Source organism: Dermochelys coriacea, chromosome 14, assembly GCF_009764565.3.
Source record: "Dermochelys coriacea isolate rDerCor1 chromosome 14, rDerCor1.pri.v4, whole genome shotgun sequence".
NCBI classification, from domain to species: Eukaryota; Metazoa; Chordata; order Testudines; family Dermochelyidae; genus Dermochelys; species Dermochelys coriacea.
The window spans coordinates 27,955,220-27,982,154 of NC_050081.1; the positions used below are offsets into that span (position 1 = coordinate 27,955,220).

The 26,935-nt window shown below is 48.1% G+C and overlaps 2 protein-coding genes across 3 annotated transcripts in view; both read left to right on the top strand.

Moving 5' to 3' along the window:
- The window catches only part of LOC119842847 (zinc finger protein RFP-like), a 41,802-nt gene extending 35,716 nt beyond the window's left edge, over positions 1-6,086 (top strand). The window contains exon 8 of the transcript XR_006275566.1: positions 6,031-6,086. The gene's annotated coding sequence lies outside the window, so the exon portion shown is untranslated. The remainder of the gene's footprint in view (positions 1-6,030) is intronic.
- Positions 6,087-9,077: 2,991 nt separating this feature from the next.
- On the top strand, positions 9,078-25,089 carry LOC122456611. Of its 2 annotated transcripts, none has more exons than XM_043497079.1 (6): positions 9,078-9,141; positions 14,908-14,979; positions 20,085-20,236; positions 21,451-21,751; positions 22,449-22,529; positions 24,001-25,089. In XM_043497079.1, the coding sequence occupies exons 3-6, from the start codon at positions 20,126-20,128 to the stop codon at positions 24,279-24,281; spliced, it is 774 nt and encodes a 257-aa protein (XP_043353014.1). In that variant the 5' UTR covers positions 9,078-9,141; positions 14,908-14,979; positions 20,085-20,125; the 3' UTR covers positions 24,282-25,089. The 2 variants fall into 2 exon arrangements, with proteins under 2 accessions (XP_043353014.1, XP_043353013.1); XM_043497078.1 differs by having other exon boundaries at positions 9,099-9,141; positions 14,908-14,970; positions 20,070-20,236.
- The last annotated feature ends 1,846 nt before the right edge of the window (positions 25,090-26,935 follow it).

Genomic DNA, 26,935 nt, shown 5'->3' on the forward strand with positions numbered 1-26,935 from the left:
ATGGGAGAGGAGCCGTGACTGGAAATGATGTTGTGGATGCAGCTAGTTACACCGGCTGCTCTTTGAACTGGACACAATGTTGCAACCATTGAACCACACTGTGCATGGAAACATTGTTGCAGTAGCATAGCATGCACTAGACACATACCTGTAAATTAACTTCTTCTCTCTCTACCATTCCCTGACAGCTGGATGCTCTTAGCAGACAGGACTTCCTTTACAGGGAAGGCTATTATTGCTACATTTTTTTCTGGTGAATGTATCCCTTGTCATTTATAGTCATCGCTCAACCACATTTCTCCTGCTGCTGTTTCCTGGACCTCAGCACATCATCCTGGGCTCTGCCTCTTCATTCTCTAAGGAGCCCCCTGTAAACAGACCGCTGCACCCACATGGAGCCCGGTGGTTTTCGCCTGAGTGCCTGAATCCTGCACAGTGAGCAGTGCTCTCAGCTCGCACAGACTATATCTGTTCCCATCTATGTTTTAAATGTTTTAAACTACTTAAGCATTCAAAACAATGTGGCAATTCAGTAGGGACAGATTTAGTAATGTTCATATAGCTCCTTTTAAAAAATGTACTGAATCAAGTTCTGATGAGAAACAATTTTTAAACAATAGAACTGCATCCACACAAACAGATGCATGAATTCAACTAAATCCGATTTTTACACCTGTTTGCTTAAATCAGGGCAAAAACCTGTGTTGACTAGTCCTTAATAAGCTTCTAATTTTGTTAAATTGGTGCAACGTCCTTCTGTTAGCACTTTTATTTCAGATTAAAAGGACCCTCTTTCGATTTTATTTTAGTCAATCAACTCCTGTATTTCCTCATTTCTCCCCAAATCCTGTTAATTTGTTCTTTATAGGATATTTGAACAAAAGTAAAAATGGGATTTATTCGTCTTTAGAGATGTCTTTGTGACATTACACCCCATATTCTTTATGGAAATATGGTTATGGTATAACAAATATATTTTATGCAAGATGGGTCTTGGAAGATATCATTGGAAAGGTTATAATTTACTGAATATGTTTATCCAATTTGTATGCATGTTTAATTTTTGTATCTGAAGCTGGGAATATTGACCATGTCTCTGTATTTCAAATGTGCTACATTGGATGTGGCGAAACAATGTTAGGGCACATCTTCACTGGCAACGTTAATGTGGCTTGTGTAGTAGTGCTCTAAAAACCCACCTCCATGAGGGGAATAGCTCCCAGCACTGGTACACTATCTACACTGGCACTTTAAAGCACTGCAACTTTCTCGCTCAGGGGGTGTTTTTTCACACCCCTGAATAAGAAAGTTGCAGTGCTGTAAAGTGCCAGTGTAGACAAGCCCTTAGTGGCTTATTGAAGAAATGCACACAAATATAAGGACAGGTTTCAAAGTAGCAGCTGTGTTAGTCTGTATCCACAAAAAGAACAGGAGTACTTGTGGCACCTTAGAGACTAACAAGTTTATTAGCGCATAAGCTTTCGTGGGCTACAGCCCACTTCATCGGATGCATAGAATGGAACATATAGTAAGAAGACAGATAGATAGATATAGATATATATTGATATATATATATATATACACACACACACACACACACACACACACACACACACACACACATATAGAGAACATGAAAAGGTGGAAGTTGCCATACAAACTGTAAGAAGCTAATTAATTAAGATGAGCTATTATCAGCAGAAGAAAAAAAACTTTTGTAGTGATAATCAAGATGGCCCATTTAGACAGTTGACAAGAAGGCGTGAGGATACTTAACATGGGGAAATAGATTCAAGGTGTAATGACCCAGCCACTCCCAGTCTCTATTCAAACCCAAGTTAATGGTATCTAGTTTGCATATTAATTCAAGCTCAGCAGTATCTCGTTAGTCTGGTTTTGAAGCTTTTCTGTTGCAAAATTATGACCTTTAAGTCTGTTACTGAGTGGCCAGAGAGGTTAAAGTGTTCTTCTACCAGTTTTTGAATGTTATGATTCCTGGAACAACAAAAAACATCCAGCTCCAAAACCCTCTCAACCCTCAAAATAAAACCTCCCAAATAATTTCTGTTTCTTCAGGAAAAAATTCAGGCCCATTTGAAGAGTCTGTGAGAAGAGAAAGAAAAGCTGCTGGGATTTAAAGTGACTGGAGAGGGGAAAAGCTGTGAGTATCTGGTAGGTGCACATTGTTATGAATTGGCAGGGACTTGCAGTGGGAGCTCTGTTTGTAGAAAGATTCCTCTGTGGCTTCGGTAAACGTGGGCTTGTGTGTGTTTCTCCATGATCATGGATTGTTGGGTTAGAATCATGTGTAGACAAGCTCTAAACTTCCATTTCAGTTAATGAGTTAATTTCTAGCCCTTGTGGCTGCCACAGAAATCTCCCCAAGTAAATTGAATGTCACCCATGAAGTGCTGTCTACTGTGTCTGGTCATTTCCTGCATTGATAACGTTTGTTTCTTTTTCCTCTCCTGGCATCTCTGTCAGTGTAGTGCTAAATCCTGCCTCCTGCTGCTCAGACTCTGAATTCCCAAAACCATAAATAACATAATATGCTAACGATGATAGAGATGGAAACATCCCTTTCAGAGATATTGGGTCTAGAGGGGAAGGTATGAGAGAATCTTCTCCTTAGTAACCACAGGATGTAGTCAAATGACAGAAGTCTTCAGATTTTCCACAAAATTCTCCTTCCTGCACACTCAGCTCTCTATGAAAAGACCCCAGGTTCCATCAATGTCCCTGACCAGCCTTTTCCCTATTTTTATACAGAAACAAACACAAACTGAGAGGCAGAAGACTGTGTCTAAATTTCAGGAACTGCAGCAATTCCTGGAGGAACAAGAAACCCTGTGGAAACCCTGATTGAAAACCTTTCTGATCTCCCCATGAAAACTGCCTTGAAACTGCCAGAAACTCCCATGTACTCCCCTGACCTCCATTCCTGCTCAGTGTTAGAGACCTCCTCATTTCCTCTGCGTTGCCCAAGAATTTGTCTACAGTTCTGTTTCAAGACATGTTAACTAACATTATAGACAACCATCTACATATACACTAGATTCCACAATCATGTCAAGTAATATGTTTTAAACATGATTAAAAATATGATGAGCTATTTACTGATATAGCACCCAAAAATGTGCTAAGCACTTTACACTCACAGGACAGGCTAAAGAGCAGAGACTGGAAATGGACAACACACAAAGATGAAAAAAGCATGAAGGGGGGAAGTTAATAATAGGAGGGGTGTCTGTGTGGCTAAGGCACTAGAATAGCACTGAAGAGATCTAGGTTCAATTCCCAGCCTTGCCACAAACTCCCTGTGTGATTTTGAGCAAGTCACTTAATCTCACTATAGCTCAGTTTCCTTATCAGGATAATGAACCTTCCCCTGTCTAGTAAGGCGTTCAAACTTCACAGGCTTAGCTTTCAGCACTATAAGTAATCAATGGGTCTACTCACAGGAAGTGAAGAACATGTGTAACTAGTCAAACTCAAAAGGTAATAACAAAAGGTTTTCTAAGTGCATCAGAAGCTGGAAGCCTGCTAAACAACTAGTGGGGCACCTGGACGACCAAGATACAAAAGGAGCATTTAAAGACGATAAAGTCACTGCGGAGAAACTAAATGAATTATTTGCTTCAGTCTTCCCGGCTGAGGATGTTAGCGAGATTCCCAAACCTGAGCCATCTTTTGTAGGTGACATATCTGAGGAATTGTCCTGGCAGTCCTGGCACAGTCAAGGAATTATGATGTGATTGGAATAACAGAGACTCGGTGGGACTCACATGACTGGAGTACTGTCATGGATGGATATAAACTGTTCAGGAAGGACAGGCAGGGCAGAAAAGGTGGGGGAGTTGCATTGTATGTAAGGGAGCAGTATGACTGCTCAGAGGTCAAGTATGAAACTGCAGAAAAACCTGAGAGTCTCTGGCTTAAGTTTAGAAGCGTGAGCAACAAGGGTAATATCGTGCTGGGAATCTGCTAAGGACCACTGGACCAGGGGGATGAGGCTTTCTTCCAGCAACTCACGGAAGTTACTAGATCGCAGGCCCTCGTTCTCATTAGAGACTTCAATCACCTTGATATCTGCTGGGAGAGCAATACAGTGGTGCACAGACAATTCAGTAAGTTTTTGGAAAGTGTAGGGGACAATTTTCTGATGCAAGTGCTGGAGGAACCAACTAGGGCCAGAGCTATTCTTGACCTGCTGCTCACAAACCAGGAAGAATTAGTAGGGGAAGCAAAAGTGGATAGGAACTTGGGAAGCAGTGACCATGAGATGGTCGAGTTCAGGATCTGAAACAAGGAAGAAAGGAGAGCAGCAGAATATGGACCCTGGACTTCAGAAAAGCAGATTTTGACTCCCTCAGGGAACTGATGGGCAGGATCCCCTGGGAGAATAACATGAGGGGGAAAGGAGTCCAGGAGAGCTGGCTGTATTTTAAAGAATCCTTATTGAGGTTGCAAGAACAAACCCTGATGTGTAGAAAGAATAGTAAATATGGAAGGCGACCAGCTTGGCTTAACAGTGAAATCCTTGCTGATCTTAAACACAAAAAAGAAGCTTACAAGAAGTGGAAGATTGGACAAATGACCAGGGAAGAGTATAAAAATATTGCTTGGGCATGCAGGAGTGAAATCAGGAAGGCCAAATCACACCTGGAGTTGCAGCTAGCAAGAGATGTTAAGAGTAACAAGAAGGGTTTCTTCAGGTATGTTAGCAACAACAAGAAAACAAGGAAAGTGTGGGCCCCTTACTGAATGAGGGAGGCAACCTAGTGACGGAGGATGTGGAAAAAGCTAATGTACTTAATGCTTTTTTTGCCTCTGTCTTCACGAACAAGGTCAGCTCCCAGACTACTGCACTGGGCAGCACAGCATGGGGAGGAGGTGACCAGCCCTCTGTGGATAAAGAAGTGGTCCGGGACTATTTAGAAAAACTGGACGAGCACAAGTCCATGGGGCCAGATGCGCTGCATTCCAGAGTGCTAAAGGAGTTGGCGGATGTGATTGCAGAGCCATTGGCCATTATCTTTGAAAACTCATGGCAATCGGGGAAGTCCCGGATGACTGGAAAAAGGCTAATATAGTGCCCATCTTTAAAAAAAGGGAAGGAGGATCCTGGGAACTACAAGCCAGTCAGCCTCACCTCAGTCCCTGGAAAAATCATGGAGCAAGTCCTCAAGGAATCAATTCTGAAGCACTTAGAGGAGAGAAAAATGGTCAGGAACAGTCAGCATGGATTCACCAAGGGCAAGTCATGCATGACTAATCTAATTGCCTTTTTATGACGAGATAACTGGCTCTGTGGATGAGGGGAAAGCAGTGGACATGTTGTTCCTTGACTTTAGCACAGCTTTTGACACAGTCTCTCCCAGTATTCTTGCCAGCAAGTTAAAGAAGTATGGGCTGGATGAATGGACTATAAGGTGGATAGGTTTCAGAGTAGCAGCCGTGTTAGTCTGTATTCGCAAAAAGAAAAGGAGTACTCATGGCACCTTCGAGACTAACAAATTTATTTGAGCATAAGCTTTCATGAGCTGCATCTGATGAAGTGAGCTGTAGCTCACGAAAGCTTATGCTCAAATAAATTTGTTAGTCTCTAAGGTGTCATAAGTACTCTTTTCTTTATAAGGTGGATAGAAAGTTGGCTAGATTGTCGGGCTAAATGGGTAGTGATCAATGGCTCTGTCATAAATATAAAGGGAAGGGTAAACACCTTTAAAATCCCTCCTGGCCAGAGGAAAAATCCTTTCACCTGTAAAGAGTTAAGAAGCTAGGATAACCTCGCTGGCACCTGACCAAAATGACCAATGAGGAGACAAGATGCTTTCAAAAGCTGGGGGGAGGGAGAAAAAGCCTCTCTCTCGGTCTGTGTGATGCTTTTGCCGGGGACAGAACAGGAATGGAGTCTTAGAACTTAGTAAGTAATCTAGCTAGATATGCATTAGATTCTGATTCCTTTAAATGGCTGAGAAAAGAAGCTGTGCTGAATGAAATGTATACATTTCAATCTGTGACAATTCATAGAATCATAGAATATCAGGGTTGGAAGGGACCTCAGGAGGTCATCTAGTCCAACCCCTTGCTCAAAGCAGGACCAATCCCCAACTAAATCATCCCAGCCAGGGCTTTGTCAAGCCTGACTTTCAAAACTTCTAAGAAGGAGATTCTACCACCTCCCTAGGTAATGCATTCCAGTGTTTCACCACCCTCCTAGTGAAAAAGTTTTTCCTAATATCCAACCTAAACCTCCCCCACTGCAACTTGAGACCATTACTCCTTGTTCTGTCATCTGCTACCACTGAGAAGAGTCTAGATCCATCCTCTCTGGAACCCCCTTTCAGGTAGTTGAAAGCAGCTATCAAATCCCCCCTCGTTCTTCTCTTCCACAGACTAAACCATCCCAGTTCCCTCAGCCTTTCCTCATAAGTCATGTGTTCCAGGTCCCTAATCATTTTTGTTGCCCTCTGCTGGACATTTTCCAATTTTTCTACATCCTTCTTGTAGTGTGGGGCCCAAAACTGGACACAGTACTCGAGATGAGGCCTCACCACTGTCAAGGTCCCCACTTCTGTACTCTAGAGTTCAGAGTAGGGAAGGAACCTTGACATGGTGGCAGGGTGGGATTGTCAAAGTTCCTTCCCCACTCTGAACTCTAGGGTACAGATGTGGGGACCTGCATGAAAACCTCCTAAGCTTACTTTTACCAGCTTAGGTTAAAACTTCCCCAAGTACAAACTATTTTATCTTTTGCCCTTGGACTATCGCTGCCACCACCAAACGTCTAACAGGGATAGAATTTGGAAAGAGCCCGTTTGGAAACGTCTTTCCCCCCCAAATCCTCCCAAATCTTATACTCCCCTTCCTGGGGGGTGGTTTGATAAAAATCCTCACCAATTTGCATAGGTGAACACAGACCCAAATCCTTGGATCTTAAGAAGAATGAAAAAAGCATTCAGATCCTTAAAAGAAGAATTTTAATTGAAGAAAAAAAGTAAAAAGCATCACCTCTGTAAAATCAGGATGGTAAATACCTTACAGGGTAATCAGTTTCAAAACATAGAGAATCCCTCTAGGCAAAACCTTAAGTTACAAAAAGACACAAAAACAGGAATATACATTCCATTCAGCACAGCTTATTTTATCAGCCATATAAACAAAACAGAATCTAACGCATATCTAGCTAGATTGCCTACTAAGTTCTAAGACTCCATTCCTGTTCTGTTCCCGGCAAAAGCATCACACAGACAGAGAGAGCCTTTGTTTCTCCCCCCTCCAGCTTTGAAAGTATCTTGTCTCCTCACTGGTTATTTTGGTCAGGTGCCAGCGAGGTTATCCTAGCTTCTTAACCCTTTACAGGTGAAAGGGTTTTCCTCTGGCCAAGAGAGATTTTAAAGGTGTTTACCCTTCCTTTTATATTTATGACAGCTATCAAAGTTTTTTTTTTAAATGGGTAAGTAAATAGATCCTGAGCTGTAATCTAACCCATTTATGCCATTCTGACACAGGGAAAAAGCCAAAAATAACATAGATCTTCCTAGTTGAGGATTCCCTTGGAATGGAAGAGTACTTACTACTGTTCTATGCAAACCCCTAAACAGGAAACAAGGAGGGTGAGCAAAGGAGCACAGTCAGAGCACACTACACTCTTGCAATCCCCAGCTGACGATGACCCACTTGGAACCCACCAGCTGGCATATTTTGGGGTAACAGCCCCCTTCCCTGTACTCCTTAACCAACCATAAATAAGGTACGGATGATTTGGACCAAAAAGAGGTGTCCTGTATCACTCTAAATGTCAATAACATTAAGCTATCAGCAAAATTGCCTCAGGGTGATCTCTGCAGTTCTTTGATGGTGCACAAGAAGAACGATACTAAGCCTTGAAATGATTTACAGTGTAGATCAAAAATAAAGCTTGGAATTGCAACCAAAAACAGTTGGCAAGCTAGTGCAATGTGAAAATGACAGAAAAGCAGCTGGGATTGAGGACTGCCTATAATCTACTTTGCAGCATCACAGGATTCTGGGCCACGTTTAAGAGTTCAGGGTCCTTGCAGCAGATGACTAACATCCTTCTGGAAAAAGAAATAACACAGACAGGGATTCAGATGTACTGCTGAGCTGGCTGGAGAATGGGAGTGGGGAGCACTGGAGGAAATCCCCAAACCCCCTCTGTCAAATAGCAATGTAGCTAGGTTTGACCCTTTATTACTAGTTATTAATCAACAAATATATGCAGCCGTATGCTCAGTATTACATCATAGACAACTGAGAGCAAGCGAGGGCTCAGGAATCAAGTTCACAATTTATATTGGATACTGACCATCTCCAGAAAGCTCAGTAGTAAACAGTTCATGGAGCACATTTGTAACACATGAACAATTCACTATGCAGGCAGGGTTCTACATTCTACTCTGTCTGCGGGAGCAGAGCTTGCCCCTGCACGTCTGGCGCACCACGCTAGTGAGCGAGAGGGACACAGTCTCACTTGCATGCATGCACACCCAGCTCTGCCACCCACACCCCCCGTGGTAATTTACATTTACCCCAGCTGCTCCCAACACCCAAACTGACACACTTGCACTGCTCAGGAGGGACATATGACCCCTCTTGTGGCTTCCCTTTGCTTCCCCAACAGAACTGAATTATTCTGCAGGAAAGTAAAAAAATCGGCATGGGACATGAATTCTGCACATGTGCAGAATTCCCCCAGGAGTAGGGTTTGTGCCCATTTGTGGGCACTTTTTTTTATATTCAGATAATGAGATCCCTGGGCAGGGACCATCTCTTTGTTCAGTGTTTGTACAGGGCCTGGCACAATGAGGTCCAGCTCCATGGGGCTCACAAACACTAAATACATAATAGCACAGCGTAGGCAAGCCCCAAGTGAGCTGGGTTCTATTCCACGTTGTGGGTCCTCAACAGACTTGACACGTTTCAATGGGTTAACGCCGCCACACAGGAAGCAGCAGCGAGCGGTGGAGAGGAGTGTTGAACAAGGCGCGGCAGGTATGACCTCCGCCGAGCCCCTTGTGATGCACTGGCAGCGGCGGGGTTACGAGGCGCCGCTCCAGCGGAGAGGCACCATCTCGCTCGCTGCTGCCTCCCACGACCCTTGCTGCAGGCCGCGAGGGCAAGTATGGGGATGCCGGAGAACACACCGGGGAGAACAAAAGGCTTGAGACGGGGAGGGGCTGGGGGTCGGGCTGAAGGGAGGCGCGGGGAAGGAACAGGCTGGAGCCCGGCACGGGGTGGGGGAGGGGCAAACGGGGGGGAGGGGCCTGGCGTCGTCGGGCTAGGGCGGCCGGCTGGGGCAGTGGGCGTGGCTTCTACGCCCGTCCTAATAGGTCACTTCCGCCCCTCTTCTGGCCCGGTGGCCGGACCTAGGCTTTCCCGCGCGCACAGGGTTGGCGCCGTGCGGCCCCGCAGCACGTGGGCTGAAGGGAACCGGCGGCCTCCTGGCTCGGCGCGAGCTCACACCCCGAGCCCGGGGGTTGGTTCCCCGACTAGCGCCCTCCTTCTGCCGCGGGGTGTGTGCGTGCAAAGAGCCGTGTGGGGCGTTGGCTCGGGACTGAGGGGTGTCCGCAGAGCTGGGTAGCCCGGGCTGGAATACAGAGGAGCTGTGCGTTGGGATGGAGCAGCGTTGGCAGTGCTGGGTTGGTTAACCCGGGACTGGAGTGGCAAGGTGGGTGGTGGGCTGTGTGTCAGGCCCGGCAGACATCGGCAGAGCTGGGGCAGGATGGAGACCCCTGCTTTAACTCGAAATCTCAGTACATGTGGAGACGCTCTCAGCAATTCTGCAAATTGTGTATTTGGATAACATTCTGCTCACAGAGTCGAAACAACCTTCAGCTAGGAAGTTGTGTAAAGTTCTGATTGCATTAACTCCTTTGTTCTGTTATATTAGTATTGTTCATGCTGCCTTAAGTAACTGTAACTATGTGCTCTAGTTTCAGAGTAGCAGCCCTGTTAGTCTGTATTCGCAAAAAGAAAAGGAGTACTTGTGGCACCTTAGAGACTAACAAATTTATTAGAGCATAAGCTTTCGTGAGCTACAGCTCACTTCATCGGATGCATTCCATGAAATTCCACAATTTCAGTTCGTGCACGTCGGCGGAAGCACTCTTTGTAGAAATCCAGGCTGCTGTTTCGACCTTCAGGAGGAGTCCACCCAGAATCCTTCCTTTTGTAGTGTTATAGTGTTGTAGTGTTATACTCTTAGCCCAGCAGAAGAATCTGTCCTATCTCTCCTTTTGCCCCTCCACCCCCACGAACATGATACAGTTCTGTGGTGACCTAGAATCCTATTTTCAACGTCTCAGACTCAAGGAATATTTCCAACACACCTCTAACCAACATATTAACCCACAGAGACCTTCCTGCCAACACTACCGATGAAGTGAGCTGTAGCTCACGAAAGCTTATGCTCTAATAAATTTGTTAGTCTCTAAGGTGCCACAAGTACTCCTTTTCTTTTTGCGAATACAGACTAACACGGCTGCTACTCTGAAACAAGTTTTGACAACATTATTAACCAGCCCTATTCTTAATGCAAGGCCTTACAGTTAAGGCATTGGGCAGGGATCCAGGAGACCTGGGTTTAACTACTGGCACTGTCACACACTCCCTGTTTGATTCTGGGCAAATTACTGATCCTCTCCAGGCTTCGGTTCCCCAGGAGATAATCCTTTGTGTGTCTGTCTTGTCTATTTAGATTGTAAATTCTTCAAGGCAGGGACTAGGGCCCCAATCTCAGCTGGTGCCTCTAATATAAATAACAGCTCAGGGAGGCAGGGGAACAAGAAAAGAGAACAGTGGGAAGAGGGCCCTTCACCTCTGCAATCTAGTTCAGCCTTGGAGTCCCTGCTCCTGCAATGGTGGGATGGGGGTGGTTTGGATTCCAGATAAAAATTGGCATTTTAGATCCCTGGATAGCAAAAGTTACCCAGTGGAATGGGGGATTCTGGAGCTCAGGAAAGGGTGGATGGTTGCCTGTAGAGTGGAGAATTCTCCAGCTCCAAACATGGGATGTGTTATGCTGGGATGCTAGATCCAGGTGATGAGGCAAGCTGCTTTGTCGGGTACAGTGCTTTAGACCCCAGGTAGGTTTCTAGGTCCTGGGAAATTTGCTGGCAGGTTGAGGATCTGGGAATTTAGGGGTTAATTTCCCCTCCTGTATGAGGGGCCTGTACAAGGCTCTGTGCCCAATGCATTCGCTGCAATGTCAGTAGCACTAGGACCAGGTGGAAAGCAGCAAACGGACGGCGGCAGAAGGGGGACAGACTCCCTTACTCCCTCCTGGCTCTAGGGCTGAGAGTCCAGCAGGGGGTTGGGAGAGGGGATTCCTGTTTCGCTCTGGGGGTGGAACGTGAGGCGGGACACTGGAGGGGAGGTGGGTGCAGTGGAGTGGGGGGCGGCAGCCTCGCCTGCGCTTTCTGTGTCTGTAGCATCCCAGGCCAAGAAGTGCCACCCAAGGGGGGCAGGACAGAGCGGAAGTGCTGCGCTGGTTTACGAAGCCTGATTCTGACCTGAGAGCCGGAAGGGGAGTAACGCAGCCGCAGCCGCGCCCGGGCTCTGGTGGCCCCGCCTCCCAGCCAGCCAGGGAGATTTCCCAGCCAGGCTCTGCATGGACTAACTTCAGTGGGGGCGAGCTGAGTCCAGGGGTGTGTGGCTGTTATCACCCTTCCCCGGCTCCTTCCCAGCATTCATCTGTCATGACCTCGCACATCGGGGCGATGCGGCCAGGACGGAGACGTGGATAGGGAAGAGAGAAAAAAGAAACTGCTCCCTGAAGTGGCCAGCGGGATGGGGAGTGTTCACAGCACTGGGAGAGCAGTAGGGCTGCCAATGTGGGTTGTTTCCTGGAGGTTTCATCTCAAAACAAGGTCTTTAATTAAAGTTTAATCCTGGATTCCTGGAGACTCCAGGACAATCCTGGAGGGCTGGCAACCCTAGAAAGGAGAGTGATAGGGAAGATGCGGGGAGCTGGCACAGGGAAGGAGGAGGAGAAAGGACCCCCCATGGAAACGCAGGCACTGGCTGTGCCCTCTGTGCCCCTCACTCTGGGCAGCATCCAGGGCCGGTTTAACCTTTTGTGGACCCAGCACCAAACATATTTGTGGGCCCTCATGGAGGCAATGGAACCTGGCACGGGGAGGTTAGTCCCCGGAGTGAGAGGCCAGCCAGGGCTGAGCCGGTAGCGCAGCTAGGACCAGTCCCAGGGCCAGGAATCGCTCTGGCCCCTCAGGAGTGGCGCGGTCAGCCAGGCCAGGACCTGCCTGCCAGGGTCCCTCAAGATGCACTTGCCTGGAGGGGCCCAGACAAACTCCCTGCCCACATTGTTCTCCCCAGCACAATTGGCTGAAAGTGGCCAGGCTTCTATACCAGTCCCAGGTGGCTCAGCTCCGGGGGGACAGGTGGGGCCATACAGGTGGTGGGAAGCAGAGACTGCCTGGAGCCAGAGGTACACTAGGGTACGGCCAGGGGGCTGAGAGGAACAGGGGCATGGGGCCAGGGGGCGGAGAGGAGCCCTTGGCCAGCCGAGAGGAGCAAGTGGTGAGTGGTGGGAGGAGCGGGGTCTCGAGGTGCAGTGCAAGTGGAGCAGGCCGGGGCCCATTCTGAGCATGGGCCTGTCTGCATGGAGCCACTGGAGCCATTGAAAACACGGCACTGGCGAGGTCTTTCCACTGGTAACGACTCTGTTTCAGTCACTGCAGCGGCCCTATCAGAGGCAGACAGGAGGGAGAGGTTGCTCCAACAATCAGTGTGTCACTGCCTCTTTCCCTCCCAGCTCACCCTCAAAATAAACCAGCCCACTCTTGCTTTCTCCAGGTTCTTTGTTTCTTGTTTCTTCTGCCCGAACGTGGCATCTGGTCAGGCCACTTAGCACGTTTGGAGTTTGCCCCTCCCCAGGAAATTGAAAGACGTTCCCTGTTCCTTCAGAAATACTGCGGAGCTGTTTCCCTGCACATTCAATAGCCCCCCAGCGTGTGAGGGGAGCATTTGACAGATCAGCAGGAAAGAGTGGCTGATGCACTGTGCCTAAAGCTGGGGGTGGCACGTTCCTGGGATTTGTTCCTTGCCGCAGCCGCAGGCAAATGGTGAATTCCTGCTCGCACCCCGATCTCTTGTCCAGGGACCTGGGCAAACCAGCGGGCAGAGGCTGAGAGGACACCCAGCGAACTCGCACGCCTGGGCGAGGAGGGAGAGCGGGTTGTGGAGAGGTGTGTCTTATTAGGCCAATGAAGGAGAAGGGGAGTGTCTGACGCTCCTGGAGGAGCCTGCTGATTCGCTGTCACATATGTTAGGGGTGGGACTAGAGCTGGGCAGTGAGTGAGAGAGTGAGCCGTGACGTCTCACGCTGCGGTTTGCGTGGTGGAGAGGCGGGACGGGGGGCGGGCCCCCAGCTCAGAAACTTACAGCACTGTGAGGTTGCTCCCTTGAGTGTGAACCACTCTCCCCGTTACCTCCCTGTAACGAGCCCACGTGGCTGCCAGTCAGGAGCCAGTGGCTGGGAGCAAGACAAGTTCACACCCGAAACTCAAGGTGCACATTTCAACAGGGAGGGAGATTAACCATTGGAGCAGCTTCCCCAGGGTTGTGGATTCTGCATCAGGCCCAGTCTCTAAGGGCTTATCTATACACAGACGTTTGTACAGTCTGCGCACTGGTTTAACTAAAATTGGTAGAAAAATAGATTCAGTGAAACTGATATAACCCCTGGACTCACACTGGTTTAAAACTGGTTATATCTCAGAATTACTGTAAACCAGGTTTCAGCTGATGTAAGAGAGTCCACAGCCAAAATTGCACTGATATACCTGAGAGGTGTGATTTCTACTGATTTAGCTAAACCTGGGCTTGTCTACACTGCAAAGTTATACCCTTGTAAGCAAATGTGTGAATTTAAAGTTACCCTGGTATTACCCCCTTCTCCACTCCCCCAGTGTGGACTCCCTTATTCTGGTACAAGAGCAGCTTTTTTTTGTTTTGTTTTGTTTAGCTTAAACTCATTCCTAAATGGCATAAGCTAAACTGAAAAAAAGGGCACTTTGCTATAAAAGTGTGTACATGGTGGGCTATATCAGCAGAACCATATTGATATAATTATATTGTGTAACTTTGATTACACAAAATTTCCCCATATAGACAAGGCCTTGTTCCAGCAGAAAAGTGCCTTTTTCCTGTTTAGTTTATGTCACTTGGGAAGGGGTTACAAGGGTATAAGAGTGTCTATATGAAAACTTACATTAGTATAACTAGATCAGCATAATTGGTAACATGTTCCCACATAGACAGAGCCTTTGTGTATAGACCAGGCCTAAATCGAGATTGGGCTGGTCTTTCTGAAAGCCTTGCTCTGGTTCAGCCACAAATTATTGGATTCCATGAAGAGATCCCTGGGGGAAATGATCTGGCCTGTGTTTATGCAGGAGACCAGACTAAATCATGATGGTCTTTTCAGGCCTTAAAATCTGTAACCAGCAATAGCATTTAGGGGACACCAAATTTGTGCAAACTGTAGGTAATGTGGGGACTGCAGTGAGTGACCTCCCTCAAACTGATAGACATTTGAAAGATGAGGGTGGGAGGACACCAACCTGGGCATGGTGCTGTGGAGTAAATGACGCTGGCTCAGGTTGTGCTGAGCACCAAGGGGCTCAATATGGAAGTGTCTTTCTTGCTACTCTCCCAAGGAGCAGAAAGCACAAGACGACCTAGCCAGGGCATGAGGACCTATGCTCATGGTTGGGTTTGTATGTCAAGGCAGATGCAGGGAGGGCAGTGGCCTCCCATTAGGTGGCTGTTGGCTTTGCAGGAGAGGAGCAGAGCACCCCAGGCTGTGGGAAAAGGAGAAGGGTGTCATGGACTGACCCCAGTTTGTTTCTTTTCCCACAGAGAAGCTCCTCCCACCACGTCCCTGCTGGGTGCAGAAGGTCTGATCAGTGTGAGCTCACCATCCCTCTCCAGGTGAGTGACCACATAGTGTGTCCGAGTGTGTGTGTTTGCTTGCTGAGGAAGTATCCGAGCGTGTGTTTGCTGGGAGGGCAGGGAGAGAGCCTGAGTGAGTGTCTGATTGGCTGCTAGCCTGCAGGGGGCGGGCATTAGGGTGTCTGTGTGTTTGCGTCAGGGAAGCCTGGCTGTTTAAAAATAGCCAGAGCCCCGCGAACCAGCTGAGCAGCGGGGACAGCAGAGCAGCTCACAGCAGGAGTTTGCCTGGGAGTTCGCCTGGAGTGAGCCCAGTGAGGCTTACATCTTGCCAACGTCTCTGAGGAAGCTCATAGTAGGTAGGTGATATGGAAGGGGGGGGTTCAGCTGTTGTGACCTGCACTGGATGTGCCATGTTTGTCTTTCTTCCACAGGACAGAAGCGACTTTGTCTGTACAAAGTGCAAGCTGGTCTCCATATTGGAAGAGAAGATTGAAGGTCTGGAGCAACAGGTAATGACCCTGCGTTGTATACGAGAGACTGAGGATTTTCTGGACCAAACTCAGGATAGCCTTCTAGGGGCACAAAGCTCTAAAGATATAGAGCAGGTTGCACAGAGGAGCCAAGAGGCCAGTGAAGAAGCTTGGCAACATGTGACCTCCAGAAGAGGTAAGCGGAATGTCCGGGTTCCAGTAACACAGACACAGGTAACTAACCGCTTTCATGTTCTCTCCACAGGTACCAATGCGGAGAGTGGACCAGATGATATGTCTGGGGGGAGAAAGCAGAAGGAGACTCCGCTGGTTGGGAGGCATGAGATGCGATGTCCTGAGGTTGGGGGTTCCACGACCACCACTCCCAAGAGGAGAAGGCGGGTGGTGGTGGTCGGGGACTCTCTCCTCCGGGGGACTGAGTCATCTATCTGCCGCCCTGACCGGGAAAACCGAGAAGTCTGCTGCTTGCCAGGGGCTAAGATTCGTGATGTGACGGAGAGACTGCCGAGACTCATCAAGCCCTCGGATGGCTACCCCTTCCTGCTTCTCCACGTGGGCACCAATGATACTGCCAAGAATGACCTTGAGCGGATCACTGCGGACTACGTGGCTCTGGGAAGAAGGATAAAGGAGTTGGAGGCGCAAGTGGTGTTCTCGTCCATCCTCCCCGTGGAAGGAAAAGGCCTGGGTAGGGACCGTCGAATCGTGGAGGTCAACGAATGGCTACGCAGGTGGTGTCGGAGAGAAGGCTTTGGATTCTTTGACCATGGGATGGTGTTCCATGAAGGAGGAGTGCTGGGCAGAGACGGGCTCCATCTTACGAAGAGAGGGAAGAACATCTTTGCCAGCAGGCTGGCTAACCTAGTGAGGAGGGCTTTAAACTAGGTTCACCGGGGGAAGGAGACCAAAGCCCTGAGGTAAGTGGGAAAGCGGGATACCGGGAGGAAGCACAGGCAGGAATGTCTGTGAGGGGAGGGCTCCTGCCTCATACTGGGAATGAGGGGCGATCAACAGGTTATCTCAAGTGCTTATATACAAATGCACAAAGCCTTGGAAACAAGCAGGGAGAACTGGAGGTCCTGGTGATGTCAAGGAATTATGACGTGATTGGAATAACAGAGACTTGGTGGGATAACTCACATGACTGGAGTACAGTCATGGATGGTTATAAACTGTTCAGGAAGGACAGGCAGGGCAGAAAAGGTGGGGGAGTAGCACTGTATGTAAGGGAGCAGTATGACTGCTCAGAGCTCCGGTACGAAACTGTGGAAAAACCTGAGTGTCTCTGGATTAAGTTTAGAAGTGTGTGCAACAAGAGTGATGTCATGGTGGGAGTCTGCTATAGACCACCGGACCAGGGGGATGAGGTGGATGAGGCTTTCTTCCGGCAACTCACGGAAGCTACTAGATCACATGCCCTGATTCTCATGGGTGACTTTAATTTTCCTGATATCTGCTGGGAGAGCAATACAGCGGTGCATAGACAATCCAGGAAGTTTTTGGAAAGCGTAGGGGACAATTTCCTGGTGCAAGTGCTAGGGGAGCCAACTAGGGGGAGCGCTTTTCTTGACCTGCTGCTCACAAACCGGGTAGAATTAGTGGGGGAAGCAAAAGTGGATGGGAATCTGGGAGGCAGTGACCATGAGTTGGTTTAGTTCAGGATCCTGACGCAGGGAAGAAAGGTAAGCAGCAGGATACGGACCCTGGACTTCAGGAAAGCAGACTTTGACTCCCTCAGGGAACAGATGGCCAGGATCCCCTGGGGGACTAACATGAAAGGGAAGGGAGTCCAGGAGAGCTGGCTGTATTTCAAGGAATCCCTGTTGAGGTTACAGGGACAAACCATCCCGATGAGTCGAAAGAATAGTAAATATGGCAGGCGACCAGCTTGGCTTAATGGTGAAATCCTAGCGGATCTTAAACATAAAAAAGAAGCTTACAAGAAGTGGAAGGTTGGACATATGACCAGGGAAGAGTATAAAAATATTGCTCGGGCATGTAGGAAAGATATCAGGAGGGCCAAATCGCACCTGGAGCTGCAGCTAGCAAGAGATGTCAAGAGTAACAAGAAGGGTTTCTTCAGGTATGTTGGCAACAAGAAGAAAGCCAAGGAAAGTGTGGGCCCCTTACTGAATGAGGGAGGCAAGCTAGTGACAGAGGATGTGGAAAAAGCTAATGTACTCAATGCTTTTTTTGCCTCTGTTTTCACTAACAAGGTCAGCTCCCAGACTGCTGTGCTGGGCATCACAAAATGGGGAAGAGATGGCCAGCCCTCTGTAGAGATAGAGGTGGTTAGGGACTATTTAGAAAAGCTGGACGTGCACAAGTCCATGGGGCCGGACGAATTGCATCCGAGAGTGCTGAGGGAATTGGCGGCTGTGATTGCAGAGCCCTTGGCCATTATCTTTGAAAACTCGTGGCGAACGGGGGAAGTCCCGGATGACTGGAAAAAGGCTAATGTAGTGCCCATCTTTAAAAAAGGGAAGAAGGAGGATCCTGGGAACTACAGGCCGGTCAGCCTCACCTCAGTCCCTGGAAAAATCATGGAGCAGGTCCTCAAAGAATCAATCCTGAAGCACTTAGAGGAGAGGAAAGTGATCAGGAACAGTCAGCATGGATTCACCAAGGGAAGGTCATGCCTGACTAATCTAATCGCCTTTTATGATGAGATTACTGGTTCTGTGGATGAAGGGAAAGCAGTGGATGTACTGTTTCTTGACTTTAGCAAAGCTTTTGACACGGTCTCCCACAGCATTCTTGTCAGCAAGTTAAGGAAGTATGGGCTGGATGAATGCACTATAAGGTGGGTAGAAAGCTGGCTAGATTGTCGGGCTCAACGGGTAGTGATCAATGGCTCCATGTCTAGTTGGCAGCCGGTGTCAAGTGGAGTGCCCCAGGGGTCGGTCCTGGGGCCCGTTTTGTTCAATATCTTCATAAATGATCTGGAGGATGGTGTGGATTGCACTCTCAGCAAATTTGCGGATGATACTAAACTGGGAGGAGTGGTAGATACGCTGGAGGGGAGGGATAGGATACAGAAGGACCTAGACAAATTGGAAGATTGGGCCAAAAGAAATCTAATGAGGTTCAATAAGGATAAGTGCAGGGTCCTGCACTTAGGATGGAAGAATCCAATGCACCGCTACAGACTAGGGACCGAATGGCTCGGCAGCAGTTCTGCGGAAAAGGACCTAGGGGTGACAGTGGACGAGAAGCTGGATATGAGTCAGCAGTGTGCCCTTGTTGCCAAGAAGGCCAATGGCATTTTGGGATGTATAAGTAGGGGCATAGCGAGCAGATCGAGGGACGTGATCGTTCCCCTCTATTCGACACTGGTGAGGCCTCATCTGGAGTACTGTGTCCAGTTTTGGGCCCCACACTACAAGAAGGATGTGGATAAATTGGAAAGAGTACAGCGAAGGGCAACAAAAATGATTAGGGGTCTAGAGCACATGACTTATGAGGAGAGGCTGAGGGAGCTGGGATTGTTTAGTCTGCAGAAGAGAAGAATGAGGGGGGATTTGATAGCTGCTTTCAACTACCTGAAAGGGGGTTTCAAAGAGGATGGCTCTAGACTGTTCTCAATGGTAGCAGATGACAGAACGAGGAGTAATGGTCTCAAGTTGCAATGGGGGAGGTTTAGATTGGATATTAGGAAAAACTTTTTCACTAAGAGGGTGGTGAAACACTGGAATGCGTTACCTAGGGAGGTGGTAGAATCTCCTTCCTTAGAGGTTTTTAAGGTCAGGCTTGACAAAGCCCTGGCTAGGATGATTTAACTGGGACTTGGTCCTGCTTTGAGCAGGGGGTTGGACTAGATGACCTTCTGGGGTCCCTTCCAACCCTGATATTCTATGATTCTATGATTCTATGACCAGAGCGATTCCTGGCTCCCTTCAGTAAATGGGGAGGAGGGGAGCTCTGAGATCTGTTCCCCATTGACCCCGCAGGAGGGAGTGATGGCTCCACCCTGCCCTCTTGAGTGCAGAGGGGGTCCTGTCCTCTTTCAATGGCTTCACAGAACCTATTAGACGAAGCTACCCGATACTGATTGGCTCTGGCACTGGGGGTGTGTGGGAGGGGAGAGTGGAGCTGAGACATTTGAGGACCACCAGCCAGGCTGCATAGCAGGCTGTGATTTCCCTCTCCCATTGGGGTATCTGCCTCTAGCCATTTTGGAAGAGGGGGAGAAGATTCCTGGACTTGCAGCTAATTTGGTGCCTGGCTTTGGGGAGAGTGAAAACAGAAACACAGGGAGTGGTAAGGGCCAGTTTCAAAGGGCAGCTCCACCAGCTCCACTCTGTGCACTGGGTCCCACAAAGACCCCTCCAAGAAGTGGCAGAGGAGCAGCTCTCCATTCTTCTTGGGTGCTGGACTGGATCTCAGAACAGTTCTCATGCCCAGCAATCCACAGCCCCCAGGCTGGGCCTCCTGCAGTGTAGAGGGGTGAGCTGCCACTCAACCATCTTCCTGGATCCTTCCCATCATTGTACAGACCCTCAGAGTCACAGGGGGAGAGAGGCAGCTGCATTGTGTGCTCAAACCCAGCTGACCCTTCCACAATGGTAGTTGCACAGCCTAGGGACTGATGAGCCTCAGGAGGGTCTTCAAGAGAGCATCCAACATAACTGAGCTGATCTCTCACTGCTGCAGGCTCCTACTCCTCCGAAGAAGCTCCAGTCTCATCTGCTGCCATGTTTCCTAGAGGGCCATGTGGATTGGTCCTAGCTCTCTTTTGGCTGGCACTCAGCACAGTCCACTCAGCGGCTAACTCTTCCCAGATGTGCCCAACTCAGCAGCCAGGTAAAGAGGCAACAGTCTACGTCCCCTTTCCAGGCCTGTGGCAGGAAATATCTGTGAGGCTGCCCACAGTGCAGTGAGGCTTCCCAGGGCCTCCCTGACACACCGTTAGGCAGAGCTGGAGGGAAGAGGCTGGTGTGTTACAATGAACCCATGGTAGGTTTCCATAGCACCAAGTCACACGCTATGGAAATCGTAGTCATCTCCAGGCTGAGCAACCAGAGAGGGGAAATGACATTCAGTCCCTGAGAACAATTGAGCCATTGAGCCAGGGGATAGGCCACCCAGTGTGGCCCAGAGGAAGATCTGTATGGTGTTCATGGCCCAGGCAGTAGGGAGAGAGGGAAGGGTCCAGGGGAGGCCTGCTGGGGAGAAGATTGTGTTCAGCATTTGTCTTTACAGCCCATACAACAGTCTGTCTGGGAGGGGGCGGGCCATGGAGTGGCCAGATTGGACCAGAGCAGGGGTCCACCCAGCCCTATTTCCTGACTGCCAGTTCCACCAGAGTCAGAGGAAGAGACAAGAGACCCTGTAGTGAACAGTGATGGAGTACCTTACCCCAAAGAGGAAGCTTCTTCCTGACCCCTATCAATTAGAGGTCAGGTTCATGCCCCCAAACCGGAGGGTTCCAAAACTCTAATTATTTTTCATCTTTATTCTTATGATTCTGAACATTTACATGGATAATAGGAATAGCCAAATTTTTTTTGATCCCGCTAATCCCTTGGCCTCAATAAGATATTATGGCGCTGAGTTCCAGAGGCAATTTGTGTGTTGTGTGAAAAAGTATTTCCTTAGTTTAGTTTTAAATTTGTCATCTTGCAGTGTCATTGAGTGTCCCCTGGTCTCCTAACACAAGAACAGAGTGAATAGCAGTGACCAATCCACCTTCTCTGTCCAGTTCATTATTATTTATATTTTTATCCCATCTCCTCTTACCACCTTGCTAAACAGCCCCAGTCTTCTCAATCTCTCTCCATAAAGGAGTCCCCATGGAGCCTCTGGTTCTGATAGATCCTTGCTGAGGTGTGGGGGACAGAACTACAGGTTGGTTTCTCTGTGAGTGAACTGGGTATACTGGGATCTCCCCTCCCCCACTGGTGGTCCCACCTCATTCCCCTTCATGCTGGGCTCTCCCGGCTCCGCTCAGACATGCAAAGAACTTCCCAGGAGCACAGTAGCACCTGGAATCATTTAAAATTGTTGCATCCTTCTTCCAGTCTCAGTCTGGCCTGTCCATTCCTGCTCCATCCCTGAGGGCTCCTCTGTGCAGATCCCAGTGAGCATTTCCAGAAGCATGCCTGAAGTGTGTAAGAGAAACCCCTACACTTCCCAGTGCGACATCATCTTGGTTCTAAGAAGCCAGAAGCCACAATATTTCAGCAGCAACTTTGAAGGCCACATCACCTTGTCGAATAAGTACTTCACTGTTGAGAACATGAGCAAATGGCTTGAAGGAGACTATCAGATTAAGCACTGGAATGGAACCATTACAGCATCTGTCTCCCTGACGATGGCTGGTATGTTCTCAGAAGACTCCTTTTCCCCAGCCCTGGGACAGTCCTAGTGTCCAAACTCCAACCCCACCCTGCCAGCTGCCAGACCTGAGGCTATATGGGCCTCCTGCAGTCTTATCCGTGTGCCAGGACCCTAAGCCCATGCTGTGACCCTAACCCCCACTTGGAGTGATGGTGGCAGGTGTGAGTCCCCTCCTGGAGAGGCAGAGGCATTAACATGAGGTTCCATTCTCCACTCCAGGGGTGGCAGTGCTCTTCCCCTCCTGCCACACATAGCACCCCTTGCTGGGTGGAGCTGGCAGGGCCCCCTGAGCACTGAGGCTGGGAGTTAACATGCCAATGAGATGCATGGGGAGATCACCCCTTTCAAAGTGACTGTCTCAGGCTCGCTGCAGGCTCAGGCTAGAAACTTTTGAAAACTCCCTCCTCCCCGTCCTTGGTCATGAGCCCTTTGGGGCAGGGTCTGTCTCTCCCTGTGTATCTGTGAAGTGCCCAGCACAATGGGGCCCTGATCTCAGCTGGGACAGGGACTGTCTCCCTGTGTGTCTGTGCAATGCCTGGCACAATGGGACCCTGATCTTCATTGAAGCCCCTAGTTGTTACTGAAATACAAATAACCATTCCTTACATTTTCTTCTCCTGTGCAATTTCTGTTTGTTGAATCCTTTCTGGGATCCCACCTCCTATCTTGTCATTCCAGATCCTACCCTATTCTCGCCTTCCACACCAGGGAGCCCCAAGGTTACTGAGAGATCTGCCAATGGGACTGCAGAAAGGAAGAGTAAGTGAAAGGAAATTATTCCCTCTATCTGGTTAGTGCCATATGTTCCTCAAACATTTGGGAAACTTGTTGCTGGATGATGTCCCATCCTGTGCAAAATTCCAGTGGATTTGTCTCCATAGGTCCATGGAGTGCAGATGTGTTCTGCTCTCCCTGGCCCCAAATATCACATGGGGAGCGTTTAATGTTATGTTCCCTTTGGAAATTTTCACCACTTGAACAACTGTATATTCTAAGCAGAGGCAACATGTAAGGCAGTCTGTCTAGAGGTTAGAGCAGTTGTCTAAGAGCCAGGACTCCTGGGTTCTATACCAAGCCCTTCCACAGATTTTTTGTGTTAATCACGACAATGCTTTTACTTCCTGCTTGCATGACAAATGTGGTTAAAGAAGAGTTAGTGCGGTTAAGTGGTGCAGGCATGGGACTGGGACTCAGAGACATGGGCTCTCTTCCCAGCTATGCTGCTGACCTGCCATGTCACCTTGAGTGAGCCACTTTGCCGCCAGTTCTCCTCCTGCACTGTGTCTCTCTTGTCTATTTGGGGCGTGAGCCCTTCGGGGTCAGAGCTATCTCTCACTTTCTGTGCAGGGCCCAGCATAATGGGGCCCTGATCTGGGTTGGAGCCTGTAGGTGCTATCGTAATACATGTGAATTATAACAACAATAAAACATCACACAAGTTGGGACTATTTACAGTCAAGTATACAATTGGAAACTTGTGCCATGTGTAGTTAAGAAGGTTGCAGCACAAATCCTCTATTCCATATGATTGGTCTGCAGCCTAGGAATTATTCACTGGTGAAACTGATAGATAATTAGATATCCGAGAGACGAGGTGTGGGATCTTTTATTGGACCATCTTCTGGTGGTGAGAGACACAAGCTTTCAATAAAAGATATTACCTCCTTCCGCCCCTCCTTGTCTCTCTAATATCCTGAGACCAACAAGGCTACAACAATACTGCAAATAGATACTCAGATATAAATTTGAATCTGAAAGTCAAGAATTTTGCAGTTGGTGCCTTCCTGGGGGAGTGAACTGTGCAATCAAGGGGAATTAATTTTGCAGTTGTTGTGTGGGAAACCTGTCAAGATTATTCACTGCAAATTATTCCCTCAGCTCTCGTAGTAATACTGACCCACTGACCTACTTCCCAGTAACTAGTGATGATTAGTTACTAGTTGAAAAGAGCTTTGGGCTTTGTGGGTAAAAGGGCAAAGAATTAATATTATTTATCATTATTTCACTGTGCATTCCTCAAGTTCCCAATAAGGGCTCAATGCTGCAGACTATTGAGCTCCTCAGTAACTTACAAAATCACACCCTACCTGAGATTGCATTGATCTTGTCACAGTATGGGGTGGGGAAGAAAAGTGATGGCAATCTCTTCCATTTCTATTACTCCATGTCTTTCAGCACATGACTAAAGCAGGATATTTCAGCCTTTGATTTATTTGTGGTTTTATTTCAGATCCAGCAAACTCCAACCACTATGCCTATTTGGCTCTGTTAGTGGTGCCTTTTATGGTAGTTGGTTGGGTGCTATGGAAATATGTGAGACGGCACAGTCCAGATGGACGAAGATTCACAAGTGTAAATGTAGACACTGATGAACATATACACCACAACGGACATGGACACACCAATGAACATGGCTGTGCTACTGTGCCTCTCTCGCAGGGAGCTGGGGCTGAACTGCACAGGCTCTCTGGTGAGGAGAATCCTCCACAAGCAGTGACTACCCCCTCCTAGCACATGATGCACATGGGGGCAGACAGACATCATCTGCCTCAGCAGTGTGGTCCACATGCATTTTTTCCCTGCAAATGGTGCAGGGGCTGGTGCTGGTAACCTCAGTTTCTGACTTTCAATTCAATTCACAGTGCCTGATTCCTCCTTGCTCTGTCTTATTACTGACAGTTTTTCATGCCTGGTGCAGGTCTCCAAGGCCCTTCCGGGAAGGGCTGAGATTTATATAATTGGCAGAGACCTACAGCCCACTTCTCACGTTAATCCATCCTGTGGTTGAGCTGGGACAATCTGCAGACTTGGGCAGATGTCCCAATATCAGTCACACGCAGGGCAGCTCCCCCCACAAGGCTCTCTAAAGATTCAGGCACATGTTGCTGCATCGGTTACACCCAGGGCAGCTCCTGCCTCTCAGAGCAATTGCCTCAGGCTCTCTGCAAACCCAGGAGATGTCACTGCATCAGCTACACTCAGGTGACATTGTCAGATTTTTCTCTGCATCTCCGAGAGCTAGCAACATAGTGGTGGTGTTTTATTAAAAGTGGGATTCTGCTGTAATCACATGACTCCAGAAGTTGCCCTACTAGTAGATTTATAGTGCCTATACCTTTTAATCCAGTCCCGGGCAGAGACTTGATATCTCAACAAACACATTCCCATTTCAATGTGCTTGGTGTATATCTATCTATGTCAGGGGTGGCCAACTGGTGGCTCCGGAGCCACATGAGGCTCTTCACAAGTTAATATGTGGCTCCTTGTATAGGCACCGACTCCGGGGCTGGAGCTACAGGCACCAACTTTCCAATGTGCCAGGGGGTGCTCACTGCTAACCCCCTGGCTCTGCCACAGGCCCTGCCCTCACTCCACCCCTTCCTGCCCCCTCCCCTGAGCCAGCCGTGCCCTTGCTCTTCCCCCCCAACCCCCAGAGCCTCCTGCATGCCATGAAACAGCTGATCAGGAGGTGCACGGAGGTAGGAGGAGGCGCTGATTGGCAGGGCAGCCGGTGGGTGGGAGGCACGGGAAGCGGTGGGGGCAGGGCAGGGGAGAGCTGATGGGGGGCTGCTGATGTATTACTGTGGCTCTTTGGCAATGTACATTGGTAAATTCTGGCTCCTTCTCAGGCTCAGGTTGGCCACCCCTGATCTATGTCCTCTTCTTAACAAAGTTTAACCAATCCTAGCAAAGAGTAGCTTTGCCAAAGTTTGTTGCTATTTTCTTTGGTTAACACAGAAATTTCTGAAGACCCTTGGTCACCCACACAATCGGACATGGAGTTTATCACAGTTTAAGAGGGAATGTATTTGGTCCCAACATTATTAATACTGGGATACATACCACAAAACATGCCCTACTGATTACATACATACCTTCTCTCATAGTGCAAAGCACACAGAGTCGCATCACAATGAACAATAAATACAGCGCACAAGAGTCATTTGCCAGCAACCTTCTTCTACATTTTCTGGTCTTCCCACAGCCTTGAGAAACATTCTGTACTGCAGTCTGTCCATCCAGTCAGCCATATAATAAATCACATTCACCGTGGGTGCCCCCTGCCCTGGCACCTGATACTAGTCCCTGCAATCTTCTTCCACTCATCCAAACCACATGTCCTGTAATCTCATCTTCTTTGTCAATTATCTGTCCTATATAATAGCTATTTTATTTGTTAATATTTATTTTGTAATATTATTGTTATTAAATTGTGTACTGTTATATATAAATTATTGATTATTATTTTATTTTTACTCTGGTTATTTATATTCCAGCGGGACTGGGACCTCATCCATTGAAATGACAGCAAGGATGCAAAGCTGACATTAGTAACACTGAAAGTCCTCAGAAAACATGAAAGGATTCATAGATTTTCATAGATCCATGGCTTTTAAGACCAGAAGGGATGATTAGATCATCTAGTCTGACCTCCTGCATAGCACAGGCCAGAGAATTCCACCCAGTTACCCCAATATTGAGCCCAATAATATGTGTCTGACTAAAGCAAATCTTCCAGAAAGACATCCAGACAATACCAAGCTGTGAGGGGTGGCAAGTGCTTTGGAGGATAGGATTATAATCCAAAATGATCTGGACAAACTGGAGAAATGGTCTGAAGTAAATAGGATGAAATTCAATAAGGACAAATGCAAAGTACTTCACTTAGGAAGGAAAAATCAGTTGCACACATACAAAATGGGAAACAACTGCCTAGGAAGGAGTACTGCGGAAAGGGATTTGGGGGTCATAGTGGACCACAAGCTAAATATGAGTCAACAATGTAACGCTGTTGCAAAAAAAGCAAACATTCTGGGATGTATAGCAGGAGTATTGTGAGCAAGACATGAGAAGTAATTCTTCCACTCTACTCCGCGCTGATTAGGCCTCAGCTGGAGTATTGTATCCAGTTCTGGGCGCCACATTTCAGGAAAGATGTGGATAAACTGGAGAAAGTCCAGAGAAGAGCAACAAAAATTATTAAAGGTCTAGAAAACATGACCTATGAGGGAAGATTGAAAAAATTGAGTTTGTTTAGTCTGGAGAAGAGAAGACTGAGAGGGGACGTATCAGTTTTCAAGTACATAAAATGTTGTTACAAGCAGAAAAATTGTTCTTCTTAACCTCTGAGGATAGGACAAGAAGCAATGGACTTAACCTGCAAC